We start from the raw sequence: 15,090 nt of genomic DNA, 5'->3' as shown, positions 1-15,090 counted from the left end.
TAGAGAAGCAGGGAAAAACTATACAGACAAAGGTAACAGATTATGCAGAGACCCTGCAGCCAAAGGAAAAATGGTGAATACAGAACCTATATAGCAGATTAGTGGAAGGAATGAAAACACAGAGGAAGAGCAAAGTTCAGAGGTACCACGACATTTCCATTTAAGTGGTCCCATGAAATTAATAAGTGTTTTGGTCTAAAATTCTTCAGAATACTTTGCTGATTTTTATTATACCTTTCATAATATCAAAAGCTGATAAATTTTATTTTTCGAACTTATCTTACAACTGTTTCTTTTAATTTTCTGTTCTTGTTTCTACCTAGCATTAGGAAACACAAGGTAAAAGCTTTTAATAAGGATCCTTGAGATCTGCCAGTATCCACCGCTATATTTTAACTAAAGGTAATTCACCCATCTGGCATTTTAAGAGGAAACCCCACAATAACACTATTCTCTTGATATATAGGGTTGGATGTGTCCAGAGCCTGCATCAGAAAGGGAGGACTTGGTATATTTTGAACATAAGTCATTTACTAAATTGTGCAAGGAACATGATGGAGAATTTACTGGCGAAGAAGAAAGCAGTGCATGTGCACTAGAACGGAAGAGTGACAACCCCCTAGATATAGCTGTAACCAGGCTGGCTGATTTGGAGCGGAACATTGAAAGAAGGTATCTGAAGAGCCCCTTAAGTACCACCATTCAGATCAAACTGGATAATGTGGGCACAGTTACTGTCCCTGCTCCTGCACCATCCATTAGTGGTGATGGTGACGGGTAGGTTATTGAGATTAACTTGAAAAATTATTGTGCTTCTTTGCTAATTGGAGCCTATTTTCTATTGCCTGTTATCTATGTATCTTCTTGTATGTCTGTGATCCATATGGATCATGCTATTTGCATGGTGCTTTGTAAAAACTTTGTTGTTGTTATGTGCGTGATAATCCTGCAAAGTGATCTTACATTTACCTGGTTGTGACTAAGCTTTGAGGCACGTAGCCACAGTCTGTGCACTACATCAAATTTAGTTGCTTAAACCTTATACTTATTGGCTGTTACATGTTTTTGTCATTGCTTGGCTTTCAGTGTGATGATTGTTTCACATTCAGTGATCATAAATGTGGACATGACCTACTTAATTTTTCTATATTTCAATGCAGAATTGAAGAGGATATTGCTCCAGGGCTCAGGGTATGGAGAAGGGCATTATCAGAAGCTCGCAGTGCTGCACAGGTAGCTCTGTGCATTCAGCAGTTACAGAAATCAATAGCATGGGAAAAATCAATTATGAAAGTTGTAAGTGTTTTTATTTAAGAAATACTATAACTAATTTACTTTGTCTTGTTTTTTCCCAACCTCCAGATCTTTCTTAAATATTCGTTACCCACTGTGACAATAATGTATGCTGTACTTGAGAGTTTGTCTAATTTTTAAATACTGTATATTTTGATATTTTTCTCCTAATTTTGAGCTTTTTGAAGGAACCTACCAAATATATTCTCTTTTATATCTTTACATCTTCTGCCTTCTTTCAGTATTGTTTGTAACTCTAACTGAAGTTGTCTCCTACATTCTATCAGCATAATAGTTGTTAATCTAAATATTTTGAAGGCCCTTTCACTCTTGTAAACATTCCAGTTGCTAACGTCACCTGCTATATTACTCCATTCCTAAAGTGTCTTTATTTTTCTATCAGTTTTCATTTTTTAATGCTAAGATGTACTAGATAAGTAACAAAATAAGCAGAGAGCTCTTACCTTATGCACTTATACCATGTGTTTGGCATCAGATGTGGTTGACAAGAAGAGCAGATCTTTTAGTCTTTCCTCTAATAATAACTGATTTTTCACTTTCTTCATACAAGCCCAATTAGTTATTATTATGTAGTGAGTCTCTACTTTGTGCCAGGCACCAAAATGCTATGTGTCCAAATTAAGAGCTATAGTTTATTCTGTTTCCAACGAGATATTTATTTTAAATCATGTACAAGTGTCCCTCTTGCCTCTTTTATATATCATATATAGAAGTATGTATTATATGTAGATTTGTAAATCACTTTAACATTTACTTTTGAATTACAGACTATCTTTAAAATTCAAACACTTAAAAAAAAAAAAAAAAAATTCAAACACTTGAGATTTGTTTTCATGAATGGCTAAGGGTGAAATTTCTTTACTTAAAGTAGTTGTTCCCTGAAGAAAAGAAGTGATCCTTAAATAACTTAGCATTCTTTCCTTAATTTTTACCTCCATGTTTAGACTACTTAAGACCTTATTCATTATATACAAATGAATTTGGTTTCTTCTGTGGTTTTTCACTTCTTTCTAAAATGAGTATGGAATAATGAATCTGTAATTTTCACAATACACTCAAAGTTAAGTCTTTCTCAATCCAAATTAGAATTTACTATAAGTTTTAAGGCATTGTTCAGTTCATCTGTGAGCATTTTTACGAGGTAAAAATATTTTATCTTCTAACAATTATTACTAAACCCAGTTTTAAAGTCACTTTGGTTAAATGTATTTGGTGAAATCTAGGCTACAGTGATCAAAAAAGATTGAATTCCTACATGAAAATGAAATACATATAGTTATTTTTTTCTCATCTACACCAAAAGAATCATCATAATGTGGTCAGTTTTGTTTTAGATCTATACACAGAAACCCAAAACTTGTACCAAAACCTGCTTTCATATTGGTACACTTACTTTCTGCAACCTGAAACTTTATTTCAGTTTTCGCACATTTATTAAACTTTCCCATATTACTAATAAACATTTGTCGTCATTCAACTCCATTTCTCATAATCTTTATTTCTTTTTTAATGTTTAATAATTCATTCTTCGCTATGAAACTACCTTGAAAAGAAAGCAGAGTTTCATATTCATAGATTAACAGGCACTTTGTAACCTTTAATTAGAGATGCAACAGTGCCTATAATAATCCTCATAATAAATCCCTAAAAAAATGTTAAAGTGCTCGATATCTTTAGAAATACCCTCTGGGCCAGAGATGAAGTTTATCAGGAAAGAAGGAGCTGTCATAAATTGCCCCCAGATAATTCTCTGCCCACAGTGTGCTGTATATTGTTGTTGATGTTAAATAATAGGAAACATTCACTAGTTTTTACCATAGTAACAATGGAGTTAAAACCAAATATTAATATATCTGCTCTAACATATTGTGAGCTATTACAGTGATTGTTCAAAAGTGTTATGAATTTGACGTTTGTCACTCTTCTTTTAAAAGTATCAGAAAATAATTTTATTTTTAAATCATAAATGTGAGATGTAAGACAAGCTTTGCAGTATTTTTAGTTATCTATTGTCCCAAACAGTGAGAATTTACTTATGTTCATGAATCTAATTTTTAATTTTGTTATAGGGACTTAAATATAACCTTCCAAATGTTATTTCTTAATGGATATTTTTATACTAGGAGTTTTAGAGATGTAACTCAAATTTGGAAAAATAACACCAACTTAAGGCATTTAGTGATGTGGTATTAGGAAGGGTCATAAAATAGGTAGCTATTATTGGAATGTTAAATTTTGCTGCTTTTGTTCTTATTATACATGCCAATTTTAATATTACATATATGATATATGTATTTAATCAATATGTGTTAACTTGAATAGTGTGTATCTGCCATTAATATAAGATTCTTTAACTATTGTTGGTGCACATATATATATGGGGGGGGCGGTTATAAGGCTATTATTTTGGACTTTCCCAGACTAAGATATAATGTTCTGTTGAAAATTAAAGTTTGAACAGTTAAGCTATTTTGTTTTTAAGAATATATAAATACCTAACTTTAAATTAGTATAAATTATTTCCAGTATAAATGTTTTCATTTTTTAAAATATTGTTTGCAGGACATTTTGTACTATGACTGGAATATAAAGTAAATGTCAAAAAATGATACTAGTACTTACTATTTTTTTAAGGCATCTTGAAAGTTTTTACTCATCTAACTTTTCTTCTTTCCCTTTGTGAAACTTGTTATACAGAATATTTATGCATAAAAAAATTTTTGTCTTTGCAGATTTGAAGTTCTTAATGATATTAGAATTTTTTCAGTAGAGAAGTAATTTTATTTTTATTTTTAGAAAATAAATCATGACTTCTTAAATTATTTAATTTATTGTATCTATTCTTTTTTCTTAGTTATCATTTTGTAGGATCCATTTTCTGCACTTACGATACATGTTTGATTTGGGTTGATTAAAGTTTCCTGGTTTGGACACATTTTTCAGTTAATCACAAAACATAGATAATTTAGTCAAAATCTAGGGTTTTTAAAATTATTATATATATAATTTTTATGTTAATACAAGTTTTGTAATTTTGATCTTAAAAATTACTCTAACTCTTATTTCTTTCTCAGGATATCATGAGGATGCTAAGATAAGCAAAAGATGAAACACATTTTAAAAAACCACCATGTATTAAAGCTATTCATTGCTTTATGTGCTCTAATGTCATGTTAATTATTTCATATGTTAATGTGTACATGCTTCTGAAGTGTGTGCAGGCATTCAACCTCTAGCTTTGTTTTTTGCAGTGTACCTGAAATGTGCATTTACCCCAATAGAACTGCTCACCCCGTCATGTGGTCCATATCTGTGTAATGAGAGATACATAGATGTGTATGGCTACTGTATACTTGTTAGCAAGCGGAATGTTTATTACTAATATAAATTAGGAATTATGGTGTGTTTAACATCCCAGTAACTATTATTCATAGCAGAAGTTTAATTTTAAATGATTTTTTATGTATTATAGTACTGCCAAATCTGTCGAAAGGGAGATAATGAAGAACTGCTTCTCCTTTGTGATGGCTGTGACAAAGGCTGTCATACATACTGCCATAGACCCAAGATTACCACTATACCAGATGGGGACTGGTTTTGTCCAGCTTGCATTGCTAAGGTAAGACTGGCCTAAAAGTAAACTTTTTAATTACTAGATCAAAATGCAGAATTTTATGGGGTTTTTTTCCTGAGATACTAACATGCCATTTTCATGACTCTGAAAAGAATCCATTAGCACTCCCCATTTCCTTCTCTCCCCAACCTTTGGCAGCCACTAATCTACTTTCTGTTGTGTGGCTTTGTCTATTGTGGTCATTACGTATGAATCATACAATAGATGGCCTTTTGTGTCTGGCTTATTTCACTTAACATAGTGTTTTCAAGATTCATCCATGTTCTGGCATATTTCAGTATTTCCTTTCTTTTTATAATATTCCATTGTATGGATGTGCCACCTTTTATTTATTCATTCATCAGCTGATGGACAACAGGATTGCTTCTACCCTCCAACTATTATGTATAATGCTGCTATGAACATTCATGTACAAGTTTTGGTGTGAATGTATGCTTTCAGTTCTCTTGGGCATATACCTAGAAGTAGAATTGCTAAGTCATATAGTGATAAGTATCTATATTTTAAGTCATTTTCGAGTCACATTTAAAATAGGAATCTGTGAACTCTCTTACCAATTAAGAGAGAAGCAATATAATAAAACAGAAAGAAATGGATTTTGGAGTTAAAAGGTAAGGATTAAGAAGTATAAAAGAATCAGCATATGCTGAAGGCCAGACTCCTTGCTAGGTGTTTCCTACCTCAATCACTGTCTCATATTAAATCTCTTGACCTAATCAATAACAGTAACTACTGCCTCACCATGAACTCAATCCAACATCCATCTGTCCACCATCTTTTTTCTTTCCAGTTCACTCCCTCTAGTACTCCAACTTCAACAATCCTTTGGTCTCACCAGGACCTTCAATTCATTTATCTCAAGACCTTTTCACTGTCCCTCTCTCCCTTCATTGCCTCTCTTTCCTCCTAATCTTATAATGTGTCAGTATCCTATTATCATAATCATTGAATCCACTGTTAGGTCGTTTGCCATTCTCTCACTTGGGAAAACTATCACAATGGTTTATCCAGCTCTCTGTCTTCTCCAGCACCTATACCTTTGTATCTGAATGTGGCTATAGAAAATAACAAGCCTTTTAAATTCAAGGCATTAAGAGGGCCACTGATGATTTCTGATGATTTATCTCCAGCTCTGTCTTCTCCATCCTCATTCTCAGCTAATAACCTTATTCTCATTCCACTGAGAAAATGGAAGCCAATAGAAGAAAATACCACAAGATCTTGCCACCATGTCTACCATCCTTCAGCATCTGGGCTCATGTACTTTACCATCTCTTCTGTTGCCATGTACTGCTAGCACCTCTAACTAAGCCAGTTCCCCAACTGTGCCTCCGTTCCCATCCCCTCTTACCTCCTTAGGAACATTACTCCAGCAGTTCCCTATTCTCCTACATCATCAATTTCTTCTTCTCCATTGGGTTCCTTTCATCAGCCTGCTAACATTGCTGTTATTTCTCCCATCTTAGGAAAACTAAACAAAAACCCTCTTCTGGCCTCACTTCTCCCTTGATCCTCTTCCCATATTTCTCTCCTTCCCTTTACAGAAAAATACCTGGAAAGTTTTCTGTTCTGGTTCTCTCTAATGTCTCTATTTTGGTTCACTCTTGAACTCACTCTAGTCAGATGTTCACCTCCACAGCTTCTCTGAAATTGCTCTTATCATGGCCACAAATGACTTCCACATTGCTGCAATCCAGTGATCAGTGCTTAGGCCTCATCTGACCTGCAGAGTTGAATACTCCCTTCTCATCGAAACACTGTTTTTCACTTGGCTTCTAGGATACCCGCTTCACCTAGTTTTCTCCCTGACTTTGCTCCTTCTCAGTCTCCTTTGCTGATTTTTGCTCACCTCCCCAATGTGTAAACATTGGTGTGCTTTCTTAGCTTCAAGGTTATCATCTGTAGGATGGTTTATTATCTGCTTTATAGGAATTTATGAGGATCACATAAGGTCATATATGTGAAAGCTTTTATAACTTTAGAATTCTGTGAAATGTTTATATTAATACATTATTATACTTTAGACTACATTTTACATTACAGCAAGGGTTTCTGCATGGTATCATATTCACTAATAATTGCTTTTTGATTTCTTAATCATTTTTGTCATATATAGTTAAATGGAGTTCAAAAGCAACATTCACTAGTTGTATGTAAAGTTTTAGCTTCATAACTGTCAACTTATAGAAAGTTTCTCTAATACTTTTTGATCTACTAACAGATAGTATTTTAAGTTTGGGGGGTATCACCTGATAGGCTATTGGAGTTTTTGTTTTCAGTAAATTTGCTTAAGTTAGAATTCTGGCTATCTATAATTTAAGGAGTGAACTTAGAAACATAAGATTTGTGATCTCATCCATGTGCCCTTTTATGTGAATGCAGCTTTCTAAGCTTCTGTTTTTGTTTTTGTTTTTTGCTGGCCAGTATAGGGGTTGAACCTCAGACCTTAGTGTTACTAGCACCACACTCTAACCAACTGAGCTAACTGGCCAGCTTTTTATTTTTAAATGCAGTAAACTAGATGTTATGTTTATTACAACAATTTTGAAAATTCTAAACATTTGATTTTGATATATAAGGAAAACTTAAGGTTTTAAAAATATCTTTCCAGTTAATTCATAGTTATTTACAAACATTTGTACTATACATCTTGCCCTCAAGTGGCTATTTCTAAATACATCATTATGATTAACTATTTTTACTCAGTGTGTATGTGTGTGTGTTATGTATATATGTGATCAAATGATCACAGAATTGAATAGAACATATTAGAAGTTTCAAACTCTAGTACATACAAAAGTCAAGCAAATAACATAAAATAGTTCATTGGACCCATAGTGGGCACTGTGGCAAACAGGAGAATCATGCCCCCTATTTAAATATGGTAGTCATCACTCAACTCCAGCCAATTGTTGTCATGTAGGAAGGTGGGCCCGGTGTTCCAACAACTTTTAATATTTCAAGGCAAGTCAGAATTATGGACTTTTATGCATATCCTCCCAAATATTAAATGTTGGAAACAAATTCAGAATTATTACAAATATCATATGAGCCAAATAGCACATTCTGTGGGCTCTTTATGGCCTATAAAACACCAGTTCACAACTTCTAATATATAAATATACAAACATAATAGATGTGTGCCTTTGTGCATGCAATCTGATAGGTTCTGCCTTAGACCCAGTGAAGTTCTTTGAATTTGGGCCCTAGCAAGGAGTCGGGAGTGGGGTGGGGCGGGTTACTGCACAAGAGCAAAGTAATCAGGTAACAGTAATTGTGTAAAAGTTTGCTTTTAAAGTATGTGTATCTGCACTACCTAATGAGGTAAGTTGATAATCATCGTTTATTAAAGAAATAGACTTCATTGTCTTTTTTGAAACAGAAGTCTTTTGATTCTTTAATTTCAATTTCATATTTTCTTACTGTACATACTAATTTGTTAGAAAATGATCCCAAGTAATATTTTAGTTCAAATAGAAACTAGAAGTTTTGGCCCATTATTCATGAAATTTTGTTCTTTTTAAATAACACAACTATTAAATATCTAACTTAATTTAATATTCATTAAGTGGACTTTTCCTTCATTATATTATGCGTTCTCTTTATCTTTTTTTTAATGATTTCAGAGTGCTAAATGCTCAGCATAATATGAAAATCCCAAATAATCAGATTTCAGTGAATAAAAATTAATATACTTAATGGAGAAGCGACTTAGTATGATTTTAATTACTTCAGTCTTTGACAAGGGGTAGTGATTCTTTGATATGGTATGGGGAAAGTGTTGGATCTATGGATTGTCTTATTGTATTTAGTTAATTAAAATATCTCCTTAACTATACTTTTTACCTGCCAGTAAAGAACCAATAATTTTAACTGCTTGATTATGAGTTTTTAATAATATTGCTGGCAGAGGTCATGAAACTCTCAAAGAAATTTCCATGACATACTCTGAAGAAATGTTTTCAGCCAAATACATGTCAAGAATACAGCCAACTTTAAAGTATTACTGGACTGGTCACATGACCCAGTCTAGGATTTCTTAATGTTCTGGGTAAGGGAGAAGTAGTTTTCTAAAAGAGTTTGATATGCGCTACTTTGGAAAATCAAAACAAAAACTATATATTACCAGTGACTTTACATATCTCTCTTTTATGATCTATTAGATTTATTACAAATTTAACTCTCAAAAGACAGACTTATTTCCCTATTTCTAAATTTGGGGTAGGGGACCTTTTCATTGTTACATCAATGTGCTGCACAATTTGTGGCTAGATTGAAAAAGGCCACATTGAGATTTTTTTTTTCCTGTATTTCTAGAGCTAGAGTGACCTTAGAAAATATGTGGCTTATCTTTCTTATTTTACAGATGAGAAAACAGGGCCTCAAAGATTTTTGCCCAAATTTCCATAGCTATTTAACAGAGCCATAGCTGGAATTCATACCCATTGATTACAGATATAATGTCCTTTATACCGTTTATATTGTTTTCCTCAAAAACAGACATCTTTTCCCCCCATCTTTCACGGCTGCTTTGTTCACACTTTGGAACCACAAGTTTGTGGAACTCTCTTCTTATTGCAGACAGATATTATTTTTTTATTCTTTATCCAGAAAAAAAAATCTATTTCTAGTAGATGTAGTCATTTGACACTTCATGAGCTCTTTTTCATTTTTTGGCCTAGCTTTTTGTTACCTCTTCAACTTTTTTATTAATAGGCTGTATATTTTTGATTATATTCACCTTTGTTCTTAATTATATTGTGCACTAAAAGAGAGGTTTTTTGTATCTTTCAATTTATTTAGTTAGTGACATAATCTAAAGGAATATTGCTGATAAGTTCTCTAGTACGAAAGATGGATTACCATGAAATCAGCATCTTCAAGTTGTAAGAATTCTTAAGATGAATAGAATTTCATGCTTAGCTATATTTTATGCTTAATTATATTTTAGCCTTTTATATTATGGGAGAACAAATACAAAGATGTCTCTTGAAAATAATAGAGTTATCAGCCTTCAAGATCAGAGTTAAGACTCTATTTGTTTGCCCTGTTGAACTTTCATAATTTAAAATAATAGAAGGTATATAGATAGTTATTTTCTTACACCTCATTTACTTTTTTTTAAAAATTAAAGGCAAGTGGTCAAACTCTAAAAATCAAAAAGCTTCATGTCAAAGGCAAAAAGACTACTGAGACAAAGAAAGGCAAAAAAGTAACTTTAATAGGGGATACTGAAGATGAAGACTCTGCATCTACAAGTAGTTCACTAAAAAGAGGAAACAAAGACCTCAAAAAAAGAAAAATGGAGGAAAACGCTTCTATTCACTTGTCAAAACAAGAAAGCTTTACTTCTGTTAAGAAACCTAAAAGAGATGACTCCAAGGACCTAGCTCTTTGCAGGTATTATTTCATTTTTCGTTTACGACATATTTATGACATCCTATTTTATTTGTTTTAGAAAGTTTTTACCATATTAAAGGTTACTTTCCAACAATTTGTATAAGCAGAAAAATGTAAAATATAAGTCTAAGGAAATATATAAGTAAAGGTATAAATAATAATGTCTTCCTTTATCTTTTTTAATAAACAAAGTTGCACTGAGGTTTTACTTGAAATATTATAATAGAAAGCTAATTTTTTAATAAAAATAGACAATTATAAAGTATAAATTCTGATGTCAGACATTATTTTTTCTTTAGTATGATCCTGACTGAGATGGAAACTCATGAGGATGCATGGCCTTTTCTCCTTCCTGTAAACTTGAAACTTGTTCCTGGTTATAGGAAAGTTATTAAGAAGCCTATGGATTTTTCCACAATTAGAGAGAAACTAAGTAGTGGACAGTAAGTAAATCATTTCAGTTCAATAAATATTTATTTGGGGCCGAGCCCGTGGCGCACTTGGTAGAGTGCTGCGCTGGCAGCGCGGCAACGCTCCCGCCGCGGGTTCGGATCCTATATAGGACTGACCGGTGCACTCACTGGCTGAGTGCCGGTCACGAAAAAAAAACGACAAAAAAAATAAATAAATATTTATTTGAATGCCTGACATGTGCTGGGCACTTTTCTAGTGAGCCAAAGATACATTAATTAACAGCAAAGACGTAGGCCCTGTCTTTGGTGAGGTAGGGATGTGTGTGTGTGTGTATTTAGTTAGGGTAGTAAAATATGGAAGACAAATCAATTTAAATTATTTAAGAAATTAAAAAACAGTGTGACAAATTTGCTTTTGACATTGGATGGGCACCAAATCCAGACTGGGGAGGCAGGTAAGGAAAAGTGTCAGGCGTGCCTCCCAAAGTAAGTAACATGTAATCTGGAGCTTGTGTTGTGAAGGCAGCCCCTCATAATGTTATCTCTGGTAAAGGAATAGCACGTGCTTTCTTTGCTTGTTTTGGTTCTTTATACTCTAATGCTTGTGCAAAAGACCATATTTGAAGAGAGAAGAAGGGAAACGGAGGAGATTTAACACAGAACAGCATACAGGGCAAGTATAATTTTTATAGTGCATAGGAAGCATTTACATTATTTCTGCAACTGAACATTTCCGAATGCAGATAATAGGGTTCTACAAGTGATACAGCCAGTCAGAGGAGTTAATAAACTAATCAAGTAACGTAAGTCCTACAACAGAATTGTGATACAAATAAAATAGGAAACAGGATGTGGGGGAAAAGCCAGTTAGTTGAAATATACCTTGATCTTCAGAGAAATCTGTTTTTTCATTTGCCCTGTCTTTAAATCCAATATGGTCCAGCACATATGAAATTTTTTAAATGTTCCATTATAAGAGGATATCATATTTTATATCAGTTTTAAATATGTAGTTACCCTAATCTTTTTCTTTTTCCTTTCAGTTTTACCTTTTATTACCTCTTCATTTGTTTATAAAACAAAGCCACCCTATGAAAGCAATCTCTAATTGTGTTTCCTTTCAGGTATCCAAACCTTGAAACCTTTGCTCTAGATGTCAGGCTTGTTTTTGACAACTGTGAAACATTTAATGAAGATGATTCTGATATAGGCAGAGCTGGCCACAGTATGAGGAAGTATTTTGAAAAAAAGTGGACAGATACTTTCAAAGTGAGCTGAAGTTATAATAATCTCTCTCTCTTTTTTTCCTTTTAAACAAGGACAAATGAGACCAGCAATGTGAACTGTATTTACATAAACGTGCAAGGCACACACGTAATGACTTTTTTTTCCTTAAAATAAGTATATTAAAAAAAGTATCAGAAGAATGATACTATTTTTAAAGGCTTCACTCCTGCAACAACCAAGGCCCTTGGTTATTGGTTTGTGTGGTTTATCAGCTAATTTAGGTAGAACAGGGAAGCACACCCAAAGAATTTTCAAAGGAAAGGGTGTTATAGTGCAATAGCAATTAAAATATATCAAATCGCACTGAATACTCAACACCAGAGCTCTAATGTGGGAAATGGTTCTCCTTTCCCTCTCAATAAATATCTATTTTTCATTTTTTTACTTTGTAGTTTATTTTTTAGTGAATGTATTTAATTTTATGAATTATTTATGATTAAACCACATCCAGAATCTTCGTTTTCTGTGAAAAGGAAGAACTAGAAAATTGCTTTAAATCTTGAAAATACAACAAGGAATGTTTTAAAATATAAAACAAAGCCAAGTTAAACTGTTTACACTGATGTGCTATAAAAGCACCAAAAATAAACTTTACTGTAGAGTTACAAGTACATTTATATATATATGTTGCTGCATCACTTGTGTAGTTAAATTGTATTTCAAGACAGTGAAAAAATTGACTTGTATATACTGTTCATTATTGTTTATATTAAGTCTTGTTTTAAATATGTATTATGTGTATATATTGTTTGCAGACATTATTGTTTATGCCTTAGAATGATTGTAGCATTTTATTTTAGTCTGAAGGTAATTATAGCTATACAGCTTGTACAGTAATTATCCTCTACCAACACTGTGGCGTCTCCTTAATCTTGGTAGTGCCTGCCTTTGAAACAGGGTGTAGGGGATATTAGTTTTCCATTTTTCTATTTTGTTACATAATTTTAAGCCACCAGGGTCTAAATTAAAGTATAATCATTTGTATCCATGTGGAATAAAATTGTGACAATTTCCTACGCACACAGTATTTTTTCATAGAAACATTTCCCTCCCATTTGCCTTGCCTCAGAAATAAATTTAAAAGACATTTGTAACCACTGTGTTTTATCTACTGTGTGTTGTGGTGGCCTGTTGGAGGCGGATAGATCAGAATTTTTTTTGTACCTATGTAAGAGTCCTTGAAGTTTTATTTAAAATAAAATGTTGTGGAAAAGGTAGCATTCTTTTTTTTAGGAGTGTTATTTTTCACTACTATGTGTGGCACGGATACAATAAAAGACTTTTACAAACTAGTTTTTTAGTTTTTCTTAATGAACCTGAAAATATATTTTTTTCAAAAAGCCAGTTAATTTACATTTGATTTTTACAGAGTCCTAAAAGAGGAACTGTGTGGAGTGTGGTTCATAGAGCACTGGGCTGGTGGAGGGGGGTGGGTTGAAGTCGAGTGAATATAATTCTTGAATCTCTAAGCTTCAATAGTCTGTAAACTTCTCTGGGCCTCCTTTTTTTTTTTCTTATTTCACATTTTCAATATGAAAATATTAGAATACATTTTTAAGGCCTTGTTCTGTTATGAGAAATGTCTCTATCAGTAGATACATAATGCAGTTTTCAATAAGAAAAACTGATCATATAAATTAATCTAATGAGCCATGAGATACAGATTCAAGCATCCAAGACACACAGTTTGATGCCTTGCTGGGCCCTCTGCTGGACTCTGGGGGATCACTGGTGAAAAGACGACTGCCTTTTCATGGAGCTTATAGCTTGCGATAAGGTGCACTGCTGTTAGTAGTAAGGGGTGAATAGAAAAGTTTTGAAGAAAATATTCCTAACTTTAAAATACTTCAAAGCCACAGAGCATTTTCCAGAATCCCTAGATTGTTTGTGAGGACTTATATGAAAATCAGCTGTTACTATGAAAATATGTCAATTTCTGTTAGCCAGATATTACAGTAATGCCTTAAGAGGGCTGGTGCTTAATCAGAAATATGTGGAGCAGGGAACAAGGTGGTGCTGTGAATAAAGTGTCTGGTTTTTGTGTTTATATAAATGCCTGATGCTCCATGGGGATTTTTCTTCATGAGTTTTTTGCCTTAGGGGTTATATATGCTTAATTTATATTAGGTGGTATATAAGGGGTTTGATACTATGTCTGGTATCTGAGGGTCTCATTAATGAGAAAATACTTAAATGCTCACACAAAAATAATTTTTCAAGATGGATAATTTTCTTGTAACAATAAGATACCCCCCCCCCCCCAAAAAAAAAAGCATGGTAAATATTGGCTACTTTGGACTGGTGTCTTCATTGTTGTTACTCAGCAAAGGTTCGGGTTACTTTATCTGCTGGGAATCTTGCTTCAATAAGATCTCTTCGACTTGCTTGGGCCACATTACAACTCTACCAAAAACAATTCTTTTTTAACTTCAGCTAATTGAAGTAACCAATTCCTCTCTTCAGTCAAGACATACTCGTCACATTGTTTTTGCAAAGCTCCTTTTTGTTTCATGTTCTTCATTTCTTCCTTCAGCTCTTCTCCATTTCCCTTTCCCCCATATACAATCACTTTTAATATGTCTTTCCAGTTAACCTTTTGTATATTTAGCAATATGTGTATCTTTAAAAATATATAACGTGAAAAATGTATACACACAGTGGTTTTTAAACTTACATCAATTGCATTATGCTGTGAATCTTACTGTTTAATTCTGTTTCTTCTAGTTGAAAAAAGAATATGTAAATCTAGTTCATTATTTTTGATTGCTGCAAGGTATTCTATCACAGGCATGTACCACATTTTACCTATAAATTTCTCTAAGAATGAAAATCTCAGGTGCCTGCAACCCCTTATCACTGCAAATACTACAGTGAATAATCTTTTTTTTTTTTTTTTTTTTTTTCCAGTGGCTGGCTGGTATAGGGATCCAAACCTTTGACCTTGGTATTATCAGCACCTTGCTGTAACCAGTTGAGCTAACCAGCCAGCCCTACAGTGAATGTTCTAATACACAGACCTGTGTATGGAAGCCAGTTTCCAAG

At 33.2% G+C, this 15,090-nt stretch overlaps 1 protein-coding gene across 9 annotated transcripts in view; it reads left to right on the top strand.

Moving 5' to 3' along the window:
• Positions 1–13,269, top strand: part of BAZ2B (bromodomain adjacent to zinc finger domain 2B) — a 294,255-nt gene extending 280,986 nt beyond the window's left edge. For 6 of the 9 annotated variants that reach the window (XM_063092906.1, XM_063092873.1, XM_063092892.1 and 3 more), the window contains 6 exons: positions 467–777; positions 1,161–1,296; positions 4,787–4,933; positions 10,083–10,348; positions 10,648–10,791; positions 11,886–13,269. In XM_063092906.1, the coding sequence (XP_062948976.1) occupies positions 467–777; positions 1,161–1,296; positions 4,787–4,933; positions 10,083–10,348; positions 10,648–10,791; positions 11,886–12,039 (1,158 nt within the window). In that variant the 3' untranslated portion in view covers positions 12,040–13,269. The remainder of the gene's footprint in view (positions 1–466; positions 778–1,160; positions 1,297–4,786; positions 4,934–10,082; positions 10,349–10,647; positions 10,792–11,885) is intronic. The other 3 variants (XM_063092915.1, XM_063092901.1, XM_063092922.1) reach the window with 1 other exon arrangement.
• Positions 13,270–15,090: the final 1,821 nt, after the last annotated feature.

Source organism: Cynocephalus volans, chromosome 1 (genome assembly GCF_027409185.1).
Source record: "Cynocephalus volans isolate mCynVol1 chromosome 1, mCynVol1.pri, whole genome shotgun sequence".
Taxonomy (NCBI): domain Eukaryota; kingdom Metazoa; phylum Chordata; class Mammalia; order Dermoptera; family Cynocephalidae; genus Cynocephalus; species Cynocephalus volans.
Note: the sequence above shows the minus strand (reverse complement) of the source record. Positions and strands in the feature narration are given on the sequence as shown.